Source organism: Pituophis catenifer, unplaced genomic scaffold (genome assembly GCF_029215685.1).
Source record: "Pituophis catenifer annectens isolate HBS135680 unplaced genomic scaffold, rPitCat1.0.hap2 SCAF_4, whole genome shotgun sequence".
NCBI lineage: Eukaryota > Metazoa > Chordata > Lepidosauria > Squamata > Colubridae > Pituophis > Pituophis catenifer.
Window position 1 is genome coordinate 40,137,266 of NW_027256884.1, and position 19,876 is coordinate 40,157,141.

Below are 19,876 nucleotides of genomic sequence, written 5' to 3' on the forward strand. Positions count from 1 at the left end.
TGTCATTAGCCAACCACTGAAGAAACCCACTAAATGCCCATACAAGGTTAGTGCACATCACAGATCAAGTAACACTTACAATTGATTCCCTTGACATGGAATATAATATCCACAACTGTTTAAGTGAGCAAAAAAAGCCAGTTTTTAAATTGGAGTCAGTAGACCAAAATGAATGCTAAAGGGTAGAAAATTATAGCCTGTTTTCAGGCAGGATATAATTTGCTACATGTACCAGTATGTATCTAGTTTATCCAATGATGCTTTACTTGTGTTCTGAACTGCGATTTCCATTCACAATCATGACACTTTTTTCTCTGAATCTTGACAAGGTTAGTTTTAGCTTGAAGACTGCAAGAGCAAGGACTTCCATTATTAGAGTAATCAAGAAAAGGTTTAGTATTTTGTATAAAAACAAACCAGTACTTTTACTTTATACAAGATAAAGAATTCCTTAAAGAAAGAGTATCTATAAATAATTTATTTTTTCCTAGGCAACAATCCATTGAATAAATACATAAAAAGTGTCATTCCATACAAATGTAACCATTTAGATATTTTGAAAGTTAATTTTGCAACACAAACTCAATTTTACTCTTTTGGGGAGGGACAGAATTCTACACAGATTTAGCAGACCTGCTGCAGACAGTCTTTATACTTCTACAAATATAGTTTATTCAAAATCGTCTTCATAGTCATAATCATCCAAGTCAACATCTGCCAAATGGGAAGGCATATCAAAAAAAGGTCTTTTCTCCATTTGATATTTTAGTATGTTGGTCTTTTGAAGGTCACCAGGAATCAGCTCAGCTTCGTAACTAAAAAGAAAAAAAAATGGAACAAATTCAAACTACAGACAGTTCTCTTAAATAGGCACAATTGGGACCAAAATTTCCATCATTGTCACAAGTCATTGTGATTGTAAGTAGAATGGAACCTTATTTTACAATAATTTTATAGCAGTCATTAAATGTATCACTTTACTTGTTTAGCAAATCAGATGGCTGTTAAGTGAATCCAGTCTCCCCAATGGGCTGGGTTTTTTTTGCCACAAATTGGCAAAAGAAGTCCCAAATTGCAATCATGTGACCATAGGATACTGCAACTATGCATAAATGCTAGGTAATTACTAAGTACCCAAACTGGTAACTGGGGGGAGGATGTATACGACAGTCCTAAGTGCGAGTATAAGTCATAAGTCATTTTTTCCAAGGCTGTCATAACTTTAAACCACTGTTAAATAAATGGTTGTCAAGGATTTCCTGTATACATATTTGTAAAAATAACTTGTGTATTTATTACATCATATTCCATAAGAAACAACCAAATCTTGCTGTGCACTATTACCTAAAGGAATTTTAAAGACAATATGCATTAGGGTTGGATAGTGCTTTGGCTTCAAATGGAGAAATGTATGTTGGAGTGTGCAGTGTGCACGTTTAATATTTTTTGACAGCTGCTTAAACCAAATGATTTTTCCCAGGGTTGAACTGCAGTTATGGAGGGCAGCTGTGAGAGCCCATCAAAAGACATAGCTGCTTTAAAGGATTGCCAACAGGTGTTGCATGAGTGCCCTTGCATGCTTTGAAGCACCTTTCCCCCTTTAAATAGCAAATACTGCACACCCTAATATGCATGTTTATGCTACAGCGGGGCAAGTAAATATAGATAGGAATGTACTTTACTTTGGAAGTGTATGTCCACTTATTCAGAAATAGGCAGCACTATTCGGTGGATTTCTGCCCCCTCTCAGTTAAATTCACGTATGGGAAGCACTTATAATTTCTAGAATTAATCTAGATGAAAGTGAGTGTGTGACATCAGGTAACATATCCCTCTTTCTTATTGTATGTGTCCACTTTGTGCACTGCCTGGAGGCAACTGGTTACCATCTGTTGGATTAAAAGTAATAAATTAAGTCTGCTGACAGAATTGCTTCTGTTGGTGAAAGAGGAGAAGGAGATGAAACATCCCTTCTCCTATGTATCTTGAGAATTGTTCCTGGAGCCTGTAACACAGAGAGGGCAGGGGGTTGAGAGCCTTTGCTCTAGCCAGTTCCCACAATACTGGATTTCTCTAACAATCGTCAGGATGGTTTTTCAAATTATTTAATAATGTTTTTTAATGACTCAAGCAACAAATCACTAAAATCCTCAATAACACAGACTTCTACCTTGAAAGGCTCGAAGTTAGTAACTATGTTAAAAAAAAAATCAAATTAAAATATATGACCTGTCAAAATAGTTAAGGCTTTTAAAGAACCTTCAGACACACAGATTTTTCTCATAAATTAAGGCTGTAGCCCTTCCTGGAGAAAAAAATTCATAACAATAGATTAGCTACTAAGCAATTTTTCTACATGTATGTATATCCAACTCTCAAGAAGTCAGTGTCATTAAAAAAACACTGAGTGATATTAGAGTGTATTTGCACCATCCTATTACCTAGAATGTATCCTAGAGAAGTTGAAGGCATTTTAAGCGATTTTTTTGTTTGTTCAAGGAAGAGAACACAGTATCCTTAAATATGTATTTAAATATTTTTTGTTGTAATAAAACCAGTGTCTTTTCCCACAAAAAGGGGCATGCATAAGCGCACCATCCCTGTCCTACTGTCCCCATTTATTCGTCCCCATTTCCTGTATTAATATCCATGTTTATACTTATTCCTGCTATCCTGTTATGTTTGACAAACTAAATAAAGAAATAAATAAAATACAGCACCAATGTTAAGTTCCTATGATGGAATAGCAATGATGCTTTAAATAAAAAGGCCAATTTGGCATTCCTTTATAGAAAGGATGCTGCTACTTATGTCCCCATTTCAGCCTTACCAAATTAGCTAATTGCTTGTGCGAACAGAATCCCAAAAGGAGGAGGACAGCTGGTCCTGATGATTCTCCCCAGACAGATTAATCCCGATGAGACATGGCTCAAAGAGGTTCTTGAGTTAAGAAGAAATAAGTGAATATAGTAATAGCTATTTAAGTGAGGGCACAAGCAAGCCAACTCCAGCAAAATTTGTCTCCTTTCACGTCTACCTTTAATTAACTCTATAGTAGAAATAATTGACAATATTATTTTATAAAAATATAATTAGCATTTTGTTTGGCAGCAAGGCATATTGGCAGAAAATACCAGAACCAATAAATGATGACCAACAATGACTCAGAAAAATATTGTGCTACTGCATTCAAGATACCACTTCTGTCAGGTTCCAATTAATATAGCCATTGCAAACAGAACTCTGAGGCAGTCCGTTTCCTCAAAGAACAGGTTTATTTAGATACATCATCCTGGCACAAACTGGTGGAAAACCAGTTCCCGCGCTTTCCACCTCACTTTAAGTAAAAGTTTCTCATTTTCCCAAACAATATATCACATTGTCCAATTGGGATAAGGGCTGGCTGCTGGTGACTTCTCTCTTCCTCCTCTGGCCAGCCAGCCATTGGAATGTATCTGACTCATCAGATAGCTATGTTGTTTTGGCTGACGACTCCATCCATCTCTACTCTCCCCCTTTAGCTCCAAACTGTGTCAGCCTGAAATCCATGTGAGAATAACCCACAATAGAAACAAAACCCCCACCGGAAATGGACCGGCCACAGCCAGGTCAGATTCAGGCTTAACAACTTCCTTAGTTCCAAAGGTATTGAATGATTTAATTTTTATTTATTTAGTTTAGAGGTTAGGGTTAGGGTTAGGATTGATGATATTACCTAGTTTGGAAATGAAATGTTTGCAAGAAAGCAATAAAACTCAGATAACACAAAGGACCCCACAGTTCAACCCTGAGCTACAAATATTTTAAGAATAATAGTGTAAACACTACTTACCAATCATTCCACTGGTCGCTGGCTGCTTCTTCAGCAACTAGGACATCATACTCCTCAGCAGCGTATTTTTCCCAATCAGACATGTCTTGATTTTCATTTTCAGTACCCTAAAATATTATCATAAGGCATTTAATACTAAATTGATAAAACACTGAGACTGACTTTATAGACAAAATCCTTTTCAGCACCAATCGTCCTTACCCTCAGTACAGAAAACTGATCCTTCTGCTCATGGTCTAAATATTTCTCAATATTGAAGAAAGTGTCAAAGAAAACATTTGCCATCCTACATCTCTTTAAATCATGAAGAGTTATTTTTCCTGGAAAGAGAAAAAAAATTGAAATGTTTTAGATTGTGGTGCATATCCCATGTAAAATTTAAAATTTAAATGCTTGTTTTTATTAATAATTGAGCAGGTACAATTAGTGACAGATTAGGATTGCCTACAATTGTAAGTCCCTCAGTTAGGATGACTGTAAGGGGTTTGGCTTAAGAATTTCATCTGCTGTTAATAAAAACAACAATTTTACAACATTTTATAAAGACTGGCCATATTCATTCTCAATATAAAAGTGAAAGTTCTAACATTGCAAATTTTTGGCTAATTTTGATTTATGCACAACTCAATTTTCAGACTGAATGAAAGTTAAAACAGAAAGTTAGACAAACAGATGCCTTTTTTATCTGCCAAATGCAATAAACAAAACTTACTTTTACAAGAACATTTAAAGCCAAACACTGAATGGCTGTATTAACCTGGTTAACAAAGATACCACAAATAGAGATGGAAAAGATCCATCACCTTCATTCTCTGGCTTCACAAGATCAAACATCTGGCAAAGGCAGTCTTCAAATGGCAGAGGTTCAATCGCCATATTATCCAGTTTTTGACACTGTTCTTCATAAAAATATTGTAGTTCATACATGGACAATATGCCATCACCATCAAGATCCATACACCGAAACCAATATTCAATGCTGAAATGAATCATTAAACAATTTAGCAATCTATTTATATGTTCATTTCTATGTTATGTTTTGAGAAGCAACACAAAATCCCATTTATGAATAATTAAGAATTCAAGACATCTATCTCTAGGCTTTTAGACCAGCAACACCAAAATATAATCCTTAGAAGCGTCTTATATGGGTTCATTTTTCCTGGACTCCCTTTCGTTCCACATGATTTGGTTATTTTGGGCACTATGCTCTACCTCTGTGCTTATATATGAACTTTTTCTCAGAATATACAGGAAGCATTTCTCCTACCTCACCCACCTAGATGCCTGCAAAATGAAACAAAACTCCAAAGAATGCTTGATTCCACAGATCTTATATGCTCCTTCTTGTCCCTCGTCACCCTTCAATGGCTGGGTAATTAGTATTTTTGTGCATGTGTATGTCTTCAAGTCAAGGCTGATTCCTGACTAGTCCTTCCAGTTTTCTTGACATGGTTTGTTGGAAGTGGTTTGCCACTGCCTATTTCCTAGGACTGAGAAAGAGCAACTGGCTCAAAGTCACCCAGCTGGCAGAACTAGAACTCATGGTCTCCCGGTTTCTAGCCTGATGATACAATGGCAATTTGGACCAGGACTGTCATCACTAAGTAATGCAGTCATAAAGCGGGATGTTACATCACTGCATTGCTTAGCAATGCCAATCCTGGCAGTTCTGATTGCTGTTGTAACTCCAAAATGTGCATGTCATTAAGTGAAAATTAAGTCCCTGGTAAGAAATGGGTACTATGGGGGAGGCACAATGCAGACCAGGTATAGGGAGGCCAGGGAGGGATGGTATGGTGCTGTGAGCACAGGCTGGATGGACTTACTGGAACGATTTATGAACTTCCCTGCTGGCTTCGCCATTGATTTTGCTTGTAGGAGACCAACAGAGAAGATCGCAAATGATGATCATTTGATTGTGGGGTGTTACAATCCATTATAAATACAAGCCAGATACCAAATTGTGATCATACAACTGTGGGGGTGATATGATGGCTGGAACTTCAAGGACAAGCTGTAAGTACCACTTGTTCAGTACTGTTGCGTGTTGCACATAGCGTTGAATGATGAGTGAACAAGTAGTCAGTAGAAGACTACTTGTACCAAACTGGCTTTCTATAAAGTATATATATCTATACAATGAATATATTGTCATATAATGTAGTAATAATAATAACAACAACAACAACAACAACAACAACTTTGTCATTGTACATGTATACACAGTATACCCGTACAACGAAATTCACTTAACACCCAAAGACCAGGTCCAACACATATAACAATCCCTAAACACACCTCTACCCACCACAAATTCCCCACCGCTAAACCACCCAAACATCAACACAACAGACCAAGTAATGCTGTCCAACAGCTCACTGATGATGGCCCTTTAGTTCATTGTTGAGTGCAATTATAGCTCTGGGATAAAAACCATTCAGAAAACATGTGGTCTGAGTTTTAATTGTTCTGTATCTTCTGCCAGAAGGCAACAGTCCAAAAATAATTGTAAGCAGGATGGGAAGAGTCTCTGAGAATGTAATATCTTGGTGACTTAATTTTGACAGCATCATAACATCATAATCTTATGAACAACATTTTTTTTCTTACCTAGTGGCAGTCCTTTTGTCTTCTTCTGATATCAAAAACCACACAAAATCTGCATAACTGATTTTTCCTTCTCTCTGTGCTTTCTTGCCCCTTTGAAATTAAGATTTTTTAAAAAAAGGAGGGGAGAGAAAGACAATACGCAGTTATATATACAGCATCTTAATTTTAGAGTTTCAGATATTTGACTACAAGCTGCCTTGACAGTTCTGTGGACAGAAAGACAGTATAAAATGGGCATATAATATTGTTTGAAGTAAGGTTTTTATAAAACACAATTGTATTCAATTGGTTTTACATGTTCCTCTGATTTTTTACTAGGAAAATAAAATAAGTTTTAGTTCTTATCACTGTAAAATATGGAGAAACTGACAGGAGAAATTGTCTACTGTCAACAATGCCACTATATTACAGAGCTGAAAAGCCAAAACTTGGACTGAGATTTCAATGCTAATATCAGATTGCAAGTAGGAGCTTGCATTGCTCAATTACAGCATATACACAACTCTGCATAATTGGTGGTGAGGGGTAATTTAATCAGAGCACGTAGTAAACAACATTTCACTTTCATATAGTTTACACATAAGCAATGCTAAAAACTTAATTCAAAGTATCTATTTTACACTAGCATAACCAGTGGTTTTTGTGGTGGACTTTATAAAAATTTGTTAGCTAACTTGAGAGCCAGATTTATTTATTTATATTTATTTACATTGTTTACACTAAAAGGGCCTTTTATTATAGTACACTTTGACACATAATGTACATGATAGGAAATATATACTGTATGATTTTTTAAAAAGATACCTTGTTACAGCTCCAGAGAAAATCCTCTCTATCATCCGATTAGATATAGCTGTGAAAAAAGGGAAAATAGTAACATTCAATTTGGTTATGTCTGAAGTTATTCATTTATACTTTTTAAATTGTGTTAATCCCCCCCCATTTTTAAACAGCATCAGCAATTAGAAAAAAATATTATATTTCTCTTATTCAATAAAGATAGCGATAAAGATGTACTTTTTCCCTTGCCCATTAACAAATCTGAATTTTAAAACATATCTTGCTTTTCTGCTACAGTACATGAAACTAACTTCATGCACTTACTTCCTGCTTCTACTGAATTTTTAATCAGGAATATTGCCTTACTCTCGGTGTTAAGCACAGAAAAGATCATGACAAAGCTTGTTGCAATGCTCATCTACCCAAATGAGCCCTTTTTCAATACCCCTCTCTTCAAATCCTCAAATACCAATGGTATGCTGCCTTTATCCCCATTGGGGGAATAAAGACAACTGTTGCATATACTGTATACATATAACATGTAGGTGTCACATACATATATATAGCATGTTGGCTGGTCTTTCTCCATTTGAAGGATTCTTGGCTAGGATTTGAAGGATTTTGTGTACAATCCAAATGGCAAATTCTATTAATATTTGCAAATTGCAAACACTAACATAGGCGGAGTTTTCAACAGAAGAATGAAAACCCTACTCTGTAAAGAAACTGCCTCTTTCCCCAGTCACTGGTACACTGGCCATTCCTGCTAAAGAACACATTTCAGCATCTAGTGTTAGCTGTCTGGAGGTTTAACAGTACAGACATCATAATAACAAAAAACAGAAAAAGCCTCTTTGTTTATAGCTCCTCAATGGTTTTCAGGATGCCCCATCAGTCAAGTATTTAAACTAACCAAGATTTCAGCATTGGTATTAGCCAAATGGCTACCATACCACTAACAACCTTTTGATATACTGAAGATGGCATTTAATTTCTTTGTACGAGGTGCGATGACAATAAAGTAAACTAAACTAATAAGCAGAATTTGAAAGGACAAAGCTTAATCTTTGAACCTTCTTAAGAAGAAAGATACAAGCATTCATCCAGTTATGGTCGCCACGATGTAAAAAAATATATGTTGAGACTCTAGAAAGAGTGCAGAGAAGATCAACAAAGATGATTAGGGGACTGGAGGCTAAAACATAAAAAGAACAGTTGCTAGAACTGGGCATGTCTAATAGTTTGATGAAAAGAAGGACTAGAGGTGACATGATAGCATTGTTCCAATATCTCGGGAGTTGCCACAAAGAAGAGGGAGTCAAGCTATTCTCCAAAGCACCTAAGGGCAGGACAAGAAGCAATGGGTGGAAACCAGTGGTGGGATTCTGCCGGTTCTAGGCGGTTTGGCTGAACCGTTTGTTAAATTGCTGGCTCGCCCTGCCCCTTGCCCCGCCCCTCCGCACCACTGGGTGAGGGGTGGGCGAGTCAGCAATTTAACAAACTGTTCGGTGCTTTTTTATAATTTTATTGGCCTCGCAGTTGCCGCGGGACTTCAAAGGGCCGCCCTACAGCTGATCAGTGTTAAAAGAAAACAAATGAGTAGACCGACGCCTGCAAAAATAAATGGGTAGACCCAGTGGTGGGATTCTACTTTGGTAGAACCAGTTGTTAAGTAGTTAAGCCAGTGGTTGCCAAAGTGGGTGGTACCGCCCCCTGGGTGGCGGTGGAATGCCTTAGGGGGGCGGTAAGCGGCAAGGGGGGCAGCAGAGGGACGCTAGAGGCAAAGGGGGGCGACAGGGGGGCTAAGTGGCAAGAAGGGTGGCCCCCCCTTTGACCTGTGCCTCGCAGCACTTACCTCTTTGCAAGCAAACAGCAAGAAAAAACACAGCCTCTTTCAACTTCAGCAGAGATTAATTAGCATGATTAGATGGCCTCCGACTCTCAGCTGATTCGCTCTCAGCTGTTTTGCAGGCTCGTTTGCAAACTTTTGTTTTGCAAGCTCTTTGCTTGCTGCAAAGAGTGCTGGAGCAGATTTTTTTTTTCCCTAGCTAAAAGGAAACTGAAAGTAAAGCAGGCTCTGATGCAACATGACAAAATGAGGCAGGAAGAGAGATTTCTTTTTCTTTTTCCTCACCAAAAAAGGTAGGTGCAAACAATGGGAAATTTAGGGCAAAAGAGGAGAGTTCAAGATTTTAAAACACAAATGAAAAAAAGCTCTAATTAACTAGGGAATTGTAATAATTGAGATACTATTAATTGTATATTGTGTTGAAAGCAGAAATGGTTAAGTTGTGGTTTGGAGGAATATATGGGGGAAATTATTTGGTTTATTATTATTGGTAAATATAATTAATTGATTTGTAAGAAATTGGATTGCATGGAAATAATTGGAACATTCATGTTCATATTGATTAATATACAAAACAGATAGTTCAATTCAATTTCAATTTATTCAATTTATATCCCGCTCTTCTCCTAGTGGACTCACAGCGGTGCACAGCCAGAACTAAAACACATATCAATACAAAATTTAAAATTATTAAAAGAATTATATAACTGTGGCCCAAAAATTTAAAACATTGACTATAACAACTAGTTATAGTTATATAACTAATTGATTATATTATATTAAATATTATATTATATTATATTATATTATATTATATTAAAATGTTGAATTTGTATTAAACAACTGTATTACATAATTACATAATTAATCAATGTGAGGATGGATATAAAAATAGATGACAATGGGAAGGGGTATAATATAGATTAGAAGGGAAAAATTGAATTTGATTAAGATTAGAGATGAGGATGAAGGGTAATATTGGTTTTTTTTAAAAAATAGATGAGGAATAAATATGGCAAAAAGGAAAAATAGAAATTGTAAATTTAATTGAAATGACTAAACACTGTTTAAATTTGTGAACCGGCCAAATACTCTGTTCAAAGAAAATACATTGTATGTTTGTATGTGTGTTTCTAACTATTGTTATTTATTCATATTTGTTCTTTTTTATTCTTTAAAGTTTAACAATTCATTCTTTATCTTAATATCTTTATATTTGTTTGGGGTTGGCTTTCTTCCCATTCCTCTTTATTATTGTATAGCAATCTTTCTCCTCAAACCTACCACCTCTCTCTTTTCTTTCCTTCTTACTTTCTCTCCCCCCCTTCTTCTCCTCCCTACTTCCTCTTCCTTTCTCCTTCTCCTCCTCTCTTCCTCCCTCTCTTACCCTCACTCCTACTCTAATTTACCTTCCCTTCCTTCATCCCTCTCTATTGCTGTATCCTTTTATGCATATGGACTACTCAGAGGGCTGAAAAAGTTATTTTTGACTGGTCGTCACACTTTTGACCAGTCCTCGAACTTACGACTGTCCTCACATTTTACATTTTTGCCCTATCTTGTCACCCTGGTGAAGAGAAGCAGTTGTGAAATGAGTGACACGGTTGTTAAGAATGCTACAATGGGCATAAATGATGACCAGTCATAAGTGCGAAGACCAATCAAAAGTGCGAGGACCTGTCAGAAATCACTTTTTTCAGCCCTCTGGATAGTCCTTTTGTGCACATGGACTACTCAGAGGGCTGAAAAAGTTATTTTTGACCAGTCCTCGAACTTACGACTGTCCTCAGATTTTACGTTTTTGCCCTATCTTGTCACCATAATGAAGAGAAGCAGTTTTGAAATGAGTGACATGGTTGTTAAGAATGCCGCAACAGGCATAAATGTGAGGATGGTCGTAAGTGCGAGGACAGATCAAAAGTGTGAGGAAAAAAAATTGAATCCCACCACTGGTGGAAACTAATCAAGGAGAGAAGCAATTTAGGACTAAGGAGAAATTTCCTGACAGTTAGAACAATTAATCAGTGGAACAACTTGCCTCCAGAAGTTGTGACTGCTCCAACACTGGAAGTTTTTAAGAAGATATTGGATAACCATTTGTCTGAAGTGGTATAGGGTATCCTGTCTAAGCAGGGGGTTGGACTAGAAGACCTCCAAGGTCCCTTCCAACTCTGTTATTCTATTCTATTCTATTCTATTCTATTCTATTCTATTCTATTCTATTCTATTCTATTCTATTCTATTCTATTCTATTCTATTCTATTATTCTATTCTATTCTATTTTAATTCATTTTTAAGCATTGTTGCTCTTAAAGAGACACATAATAAACTACTGGTTTGCTCTATCAGTATTGGTGGGAGTGGTCTTGGTGGCTCCTAAAGTCCATCTATTTGTTGTGAAATTAAGGAGTTTTCATAACAAATAGGTTTTAGCTCCCTTAAGAAATAATGTGCAACTGTACTGAATAAATGTTAGATTTTAATTTCTACTTCTTAGAATACTGCCATCTTCCTGAAAAGTAGAATAAAAGTAGAAAACTACCAAAACTCATTCTCATTCTTAGTGTCATTCTCAACACTAAGAACACCAGAAATATAAATGTGTTCTGACATCTCAGCTATTTTCTTTATTATAATTTGTAGAAGTTTTTAATCATTTTTAATATTTAAATTTGTTTTATAGTTTTAGAATTGTAAGCTAGCAAGGGTCATTTGGTTGAGTTGGGAGGCTACAGAAATTGAATAAATAAAATATGCACATCATCCATGAACATTCATATAATTTTATTTTGAATTAAGTTGATATCATAACATACCATGGTCGTTATGTCGAGCTAAATCCTTTTGGTCGATGTAAAGATCGTGGTCTGTATCTAGCTCCCAAAATTTACAATAAATTACATAAAAATGTTCATAAGAGAAGTATTCTGTCAGCTGGTTAATATCTACTTCCTCTTCTAACAATGCTACATTCTATTGAGAGAGAGAGAAACATTGAGAAAATTAAGGCATTAAACTCATTGATTGGGATAGGTTATAGCAGGTTGAAGTTTCCAATATCTTAACCTCATTGTGAATTTACTCCGGTCCCAATAATTTAATACCAGGCAATTTATAATAACTAGTTTACATAGTTACATCAACAACTGATACATAATCAAAATAATATAGTCACTCAACATATGACTGAGGATGGTACAGACAAGTAAAAATGACTAATAACAAGAAGTAAAAGAATCAAATATAATAATGCACGCTGTGGTCAGGGCAACTCAAACAACAAAAACCATAAATCAAGATGGACTCATAAAACCTCAAGACAGGTCTTCAAAGTCTTTAAGGAGGTAGGTAGCATCAGAGCCATCATGGGGAACACTGTTCCATGGAGCAGGTGACAAATAGTGAGAAATAAGCCACATCTCTTGGATCCCAACAGATGGCATTGCTTAAGGGACCCAAAGCATGTGAAACCTATCAGATGGACAGAGGAAACTAGAGACAGGCAATCCAACAAATAACCAGGCACTGTCCTATGAAGGGTCTTATAACTGATGACCAGCTATCTTAATTAGCTTGGAAGCTTACTGGCAACCTGTGCAGTGTTACATTGTCATACAGAGGTTGCCTATAACAACCCGTGATGTACTCTCACTACCTACAGTTTCAGAATTGTCTTCAAAGACAGCTTTATATAGTGCACACTGCAGTAATTCAGAGTCATGAGTGACCATGAGGGGCCTTCTGATCTAATAATGGGACAGTTGGCAATGCAAGATGGATTTGTACAAAGGTCCTCCAAACCAAACATAAGCTGTCAGTCTAGGAGGACCCAAAATATTGTGCACTGGGTTTGCGTGGGCAGTGTGACACTATCCAGAAATAAGGATGGACAATTACTGCTATTTATTATTTTGGTTTTACTGGTTTAAAGCCTATGTTTGCTGCCCAGAGTTGCAATTGTTAGATGGGTAGCCATATAAATCAATAGAATGGATGAATAAATGCATCCCTAGAACCAGACAGCTCCCAAATCCACAGCCATTAATTTTGCTAGAATTGATCTGGATTTTTTCTGTGCAGATTCCACAGCCTCCCAGAGACAAAACTTCAGTGGCATCATTTGGCTGTCCAAGAGTTGGGATATATACTTATAGGTAACCTCACCCAGTGTCTTCATATAGATGTTTAGACAGAAGTAGGGAGAAATCAGGCCCTAAGGCCCTCTACAAAATGAAATCAAGGGCTATCTTACTCCATCAATGGGCCACGGAGGAAGAGAACCATGCAATAATGAGGCCCCTACTTCAAATTCCCTGAGCTACTCCAGAAAGATAATCAATAGCATTAAAGGTCATGGATCAATCAAAAAAGAGTAGGATGGCTGCATCACCACCATTTCTGTCCTGACATCCACAAGTACAATCAATGCCTTCTTGGTTCTGTGTCAAGACTTGGAATTGATTGTAAACCACCCTGCTAATCCTGACTGGAAAGGATCCAACTACTTTTATTTCCTTCAAAACCATGTAAAGCTGCAGCGTGACCACTTTCTCAACAATATTCCCCAGACAGGAAATGCTGGACCTGGTCAGAAATCGTATGACATTGTTGGGATCAGTAATGTTTTCCTGAGGAAAGTGCAGACCACCTCCCCCTTAAATGAAAGGAGAATCACGCCTTTGCTAAAGAATGAATTGATCTCTGCTTGTACCACGGGTGAAATCCAGCAGGTTCTGGAGAACCGGTAGCGGAAATTTTGAGTAGTTCGGAGAACTGACAAATACCACCTCTGGCTGGTCCCAGAGTGGGGTGGGAATGGAGATTTTGCAATATCCTTCCCCCAGGAGTGGGGAGGGAATGGAGATTTTGCAGTATTCTTCCCCTGCCACACCCACCAAGCCACACCACGCCCACCAAGCCACGCACACAGAACAGGTAGTAAAAAAAATTGAATTTCACCACTGGCTTGTACCTAGTCACACATTACTTCCTAGGATGCCTTAACCAACTAGCATCAAAACTTGAGATAAGTTTTATACTGATTAAAATCTGTGGAGAAACTTTTTTGTTACTATTACTGAATTTGCAAAAGTACGGCAGAAGCTAATATTGGTTTCCATTGAGCCAAGCTAAAATCAAGTAAAGCCATCAGAAATGTAAAATTTCCTAAGTTCATTTCTAAATAGAAATAAACTATAAAGTTTTTTTTAATGATCCACCTGAACAGTTAATCAGTAAAATTTATTTTATTACAAAACTGCATGCCATACCTGTAAAAAGCTGCTTTTTCTGAGTTCATTACAAGTGATTCTTCCTGACCATGACCTGTTTACTGTATAAAATATCCTTTGTATTACCTACAAGAAAATAAAGGGTGTGATTGTTATATCAATCATATACATTATTACACAAGTGCTTAAATATTACAGTAATTTGCCATCTTATTCATACATATATTGGGAACATATATTTAGAATCTACCAATTAGGAGGATTAAATCAATTCAGAGTATTAATATTTGTATCTTTTTCCAGGTTATATCCTTTCCATCTGGAATTAAATAAAACATAACTACTCAGTCCTCTGTACATTATTCCAAACTATTTACAGAAAATAGCAGCATCTATCAAACTATGGCCATACTTGAAAATGGAAGACTAAACTGGCTGATGAACTTTTAAGGGAACAAGGCTTGTTTAGCCTAATGAAGAGAAAGATTAGGCTAAATAAGCCTTGTTCCCTTAAAAGGGGGGCATGATGTCTGTCTAATGGTAACTGAGGGGCTAATACAGGGAGGAGACAGTTGACTTATTCTCCAAAGCACCTGAGGGCAGGACAAGAAGCAATGGGTGCAAGCTTGTTAAAAAAAAAGATCCAATCTGGAACTAAGGACAAATTTCCTGACTATAAGAATAACAAATTAATGGAATAGCTTGCCTCCTGGATCAATAGATCAATAGCTATCGCCACAGATGAGCCACATGAAAAATATTTTCTTTACAGAAGATACTTACCGTTGTAATGTACCGTGAATGAAATTCTGATGCTTCTTTTAAGAAGACTAGACTAGGATGACTATTGACCACATCCTAAGTATGAAAGATGAAAGAGGCATCAGTTCAGAATTTTATGAACTACTATTTAATGAAACAATTTAATTCTGCCAAATTATAGCACCATATAAGGGGTACATTTATAACATCATAAGCAAAATATTCAAATTGTTTCAAGATAATATAACAAGTTTCATTTTTAAATAAAAAAATTAAAATGCATGGAAAATTCAGTTCCTTTAGAAAAAGAATTCAGAATTAAGAGACAAGAAATGAACCAGGAACATATTAGGATTGGAAGATCTAATGGAAAGAGAAGAGGAAGGCAACTCTACAATTTAGCTTAGGAATCAAAAGGCACTGAGAAGACTCAGAAAGCAGTTTAGAGCAGGGGTTCCCAATCCCTGGTCCGCCGCCCAGTGCCAGGCCATAGCCCATTTGGAACTGGGCCGTGGAAGTGGTGGGCGTAAATGCAGCATGTGTGAAGCTGCATTTGTGAAAGCAGGGCATATGCACAAAACTCCCCTCCCCACCTCCTCCACCAGTCTGCTGAGTCTGCTGAGCTGGAAAGAGATTGCTGGTTTAGAGATTGCTGGTTTAGAGAACAGAATTCTCTTGTTTTCATATTTCTCTAGTAATCTAATGAGTTTCTATCTACCAGCTACCATGTCAAGGGCTCAGTAGACTAAATTTAGCCATTTCTGACTTCTTACATAAGAATGAAACATCACTGAGTCAACTAATAGTTCTGGGAAGATGGGTGATTGGGTGTGCATTTCTGAGGTAATAATGAAAAAAAAAAGGAATTTACTTGTAAAAATGGAATGAAGTCTTCTTGTACCAGATAATTATATCCAGGACTCTTTAGAAGGTGAACAAACTTGGCAGCAGCATCATGACAGGTCTGTAATATTCTGCAAAGCATAATTTGTCTAATTTATGCAGATATAGAAAATTTATATATCTTATTTTTCAATTTTAAAATATATTCACAAGTATGAATAACATTTGTGTTGGGCCACATGGAACACCAATCCCTTTGAAATAAATAAGGTATATGGCACTTTTGAATGAACACTATGAAAAGCTTGGAAGAAGAAAGGTGACTGGATAGATATCTGTTTTCAAATTGGCCTTACAAAGTTATTGCAGACTAATGGCTTCCCTTTTGCAGCTTCTATTTTCATATATAATGTTCAACTATGCATAACGTAGGATTCAGCGCTGAGATGAAAAAATGTATTCCCACTATGGCAAAGGTTATTTGCCTTATTCATCACCTGAATTTATATACAATTATCTGACCGTGCTATATTAAATTGTCAGCGTTCATTATATATAAAATGGGCAGTCTTGATCCTGTACCACTAGGAACACAGGCATGGGTTCTTTGAAAGTAAAAGTCCATTGAAGAGAGGAAAGCCAAATTCTCTTCTCATCTCAAATTTCAAAGATAATTCACCTTTCATGTCTATTCATTTGCTCTTAAAATTGCTCTTCATTCATTCCTCTTCAAAATTAAGCAAATTTAAAGAAGAACAAATGTTCAGCCTAGGGGCCAGTAGAATCCACAATCTCAAATTCTTTCAACTGTCCTGTATGTCATCATAGAATTTAGGAACACGGCACACTTAAAGTTAAGTAAATTAAATTCAGCAATATCTCTCCCTCCCCAACTTCTATCATCTATCATTCATTTTGCCTTTTAAAAATATCTTTCAAAACAAGTTAAATAATGAATTCCAATAGAACTTAGATCCAAAATGTGTCTTCTTACGAAGCAGGCGGATGGAAATGTTAAAAGCTATTCCTCAACTGTCTTTTTCATTAAAATAATAACTAGATTTTCCTTAAAAAAATCTTCAAGTAATATTTTAAAACAAGTTAAGTAACCTTACAGGAAATGCATACTTACTTTCGCCACATAGCAATAAACTTATGAACTGATACAAATCCTGTGCGCTCTCCTCCAGCACAATAAAATAATGGACCTTTCCAGTAAAGGGGGCAGTCACAGGCCTAGAATTAAGAGGTATCATTAAAAAGCAACAACTGGCATTTATTCCTACACACTTTCAGGGCCTATTAAGTATGGCAAGAGTTTAGTAAAAGAAAGATGATTCTAGAAAATGGAATGATGATTCTAATTTCTCTTTATTTTAATATTTATATCATGTTTCCCCAGGCAAACCAGCATGTTCAGAAAGGATTGAATGATTTAAAAAATTGTCTCATCCAGAGAACCAATGAGAAGTGCACCATGCACTGAAGAAACGTGCATACACCATGCACAATATTAATTGTGGCTCTTTTCTTTCCCAAAACCCTGCAGATGATACATTATAAAGACTAATGGTTTGGATTCTAACTTGGTCTTATTTGTTTTACAGTGACCTAGTGGTTAAGGCACCAGGCTAGAAAACAGAAGACCTTGACTTCTAATTCTGCCTTAGGCATGAAAGCTGGCTGAGTGACTTTGGAAGAGTCACTCTCTCTCAGACCAATGCATCTCACAGAGCTGTTATTATTGTTGTAGGAAAATAGGAAGGTGTGTTGGATATGTTTGTCATCATGAATTATTTGTAAAAATAATAAAAGCAGGATACAAACGAAGAGATCAGTAATTCAGAATCATTTTTCATGTTTCTAAATTTCACATCCCTGCAAGAAGTACAGAAAAATGTCAAAACCTCTGCATTTTTGCATGGTTTGAGACTTAAAATAATTAACCCGAAAAGATTTCAACATCAGGTTTTGGTGCCCATTGACGAAATTAACTCCAAGTATCTACTATATGCAAAGAGAACTGCTCCCTTCCAGAATGTATTTGTTCGATAATACATGGAGAGGGGAGAAGGAGTGTGATGTATGAACCCACCCCCAGAAAAGAAAAATATTACTCATTTTTTTGAGTAATATTAATATAAAGAAATTGGTTTACTATTTTAGATTATTTTCATTTTGATTTGTTTTGGCTGAGTTCAATAGTCTATCTTATTCCTAGATTATATTGGTGCCATGTACATTTTCTCCTGGCAGAAAAAGCAAAATGAAATAAAATTAAGTTGGCTATGTGGTAATGTACTAAATGTTTTAAGTACTGTTAAATAAAACCAAATAGGACTGAATTGGACAACATTTCAATGCAAATAAGTTTCTTAATTGTCCCTTTGCATCTTGTAGGCAAAAAAAGAAAACATCTCACCACTGACCTTTGCAACTTTGCCCATATCTTCTAATGTAGCTCTCTCATTGGGAAACTGGGAGAAAGTTCTGTCTATTTTTGCAATAATAGCATCAATGTTGACTTTTTCTTTTGGACACCCTTGAGGAAAATAAAATGTTGGAATGGTTTGGCTCAGAGATGGTTTTAAAGATTCCTCTTTCTTTGACTGAACCTGGAGTAAAAGGAAAGTGACAGTTTAAAAAGAGGATTTTCAGCAATTGCACAATATTATTATTTTTTAATCCTCCAAATATACAAAAACTAAACAGAAATGGAGATTAAATTGGTCTCAATGGGACTTCTCAGTAGAGAGATGGATTGGATTGGGCTGTAATATTCAAACATGATACTTACATTTTAAGATTTTAATAAAGCTCAAATCTGAGGAAAAAAAGGGAAAACGAAGGTGTTTTCTTCCTGATACAAAAGCTTTATTTTGCCCTGCAACCATTTGGCCTAGTTTTAGAAACACATTTCTAACAAATATTTGCACTTTTTAAAAAGGTTTTCTATTACTGGAAGCAGCATTACCCATCAAGTCACAAGCAAATAATAAACAGCTTAGCTAGAAGTGACTACACTCTAATTTCCACTTTGATATATCCCTATCTTCCCTGAGAGCACACACTTTCCACTCCAAAGCCAGACGGGGAAAACAAGGGGTGGGAAAAGACATTTGCCTTCTTGGAGATGTACGTGGTTGCTTTAAAATTAGTCTCTATTTAAAGAGAGAGAGAAAAAAACCCTTCTCACAAGAGCTGTGATATTCCATTACTTAGTATTTAAAAGCAGCAGTGACATTACTGGAAAATTAATTAATAAAAATTGTGAAGGGAGACTGTCCTTACAGTCATGCTATCTTCTGGAAATATTACTCCATACAGTTAATGATAAAAGATGCAATATTTCAAAACTATAACCTCTCACTAGTTACAATTAAAATGAAAAGATTACCAGGGAGCAAATCAAAATGCAGTATGTATAATTTCTAGGGGTTGAACCTCACCACTACTATTCATCAACTGCTACAATTAAAAATTTAATTTAGGTTATGAAAAAATGTAAAAAAGGAAAACATGCTTAATGTTCCTAGAGATGGAAACTTATCTGTGATGAGTTAAAGGATGAACTTTTCCATTTGGTTCAGAAGTGTAGGCAAGTTTTACTAAAGGCTCAATCCCCATGAGAAGCAAAAGGGATATGGCCAGGTCCTTTTCATAATAACCGTTTCAGGGGCCACCTACTCATCAAAAGGCTTCTACCCTTTTGACTTTTCAGAATGCACTTAAAACCTTTCTATGTCAATGCGGTTTGGGCCCAAAATGAGGAATTGTGGGCAATGGTCTAGTCCTGTGATGGCGAACCTATGGCACGCATGCCACAGGTGGCACACAGAGCCATATTGGTGGGTATGCGAGCGTTGCCCTAGCTCAGCTCCAGTACGCATGCACACGCCAGTCAGCTGATTTTTGGGCCTTCCGGGCTCACAGGAAGTCAGAAAACAGGCTGTTTCTGGCCTCTGG

At 36.5% G+C, this 19,876-nt stretch overlaps 1 protein-coding gene across 2 annotated transcripts in view; it reads right to left on the reverse strand.

Annotated features, from left to right (window-relative positions):
* Nucleotides 1–463: 463 nt before the first annotated feature.
* Nucleotides 464–19,876, reverse strand: part of PPP2R3B (protein phosphatase 2 regulatory subunit B''beta) — a 44,457-nt gene continuing 25,044 nt past the window's right edge. For both annotated transcript variants that reach the window (XM_070942697.1, XM_070942698.1), the window contains exons 3-14: nt 18,340–18,525; nt 17,043–17,146; nt 15,939–16,041; nt 15,089–15,163; nt 14,345–14,431; nt 11,891–12,047; nt 7,250–7,298; nt 6,446–6,535; nt 4,636–4,811; nt 4,034–4,152; nt 3,833–3,939; nt 464–815 (exon numbers count right to left, since the gene is read on the reverse strand). In XM_070942697.1, coding sequence (XP_070798798.1) covers nt 671–815; nt 3,833–3,939; nt 4,034–4,152; nt 4,636–4,811; nt 6,446–6,535; nt 7,250–7,298; nt 11,891–12,047; nt 14,345–14,431; nt 15,089–15,163; nt 15,939–16,041; nt 17,043–17,146; nt 18,340–18,525 — 1,398 coding nt within the window. In that variant the 3' untranslated portion in view covers nt 464–670. The remainder of the gene's footprint in view (nt 816–3,832; nt 3,940–4,033; nt 4,153–4,635; nt 4,812–6,445; nt 6,536–7,249; nt 7,299–11,890; nt 12,048–14,344; nt 14,432–15,088; nt 15,164–15,938; nt 16,042–17,042; nt 17,147–18,339; nt 18,526–19,876) is intronic.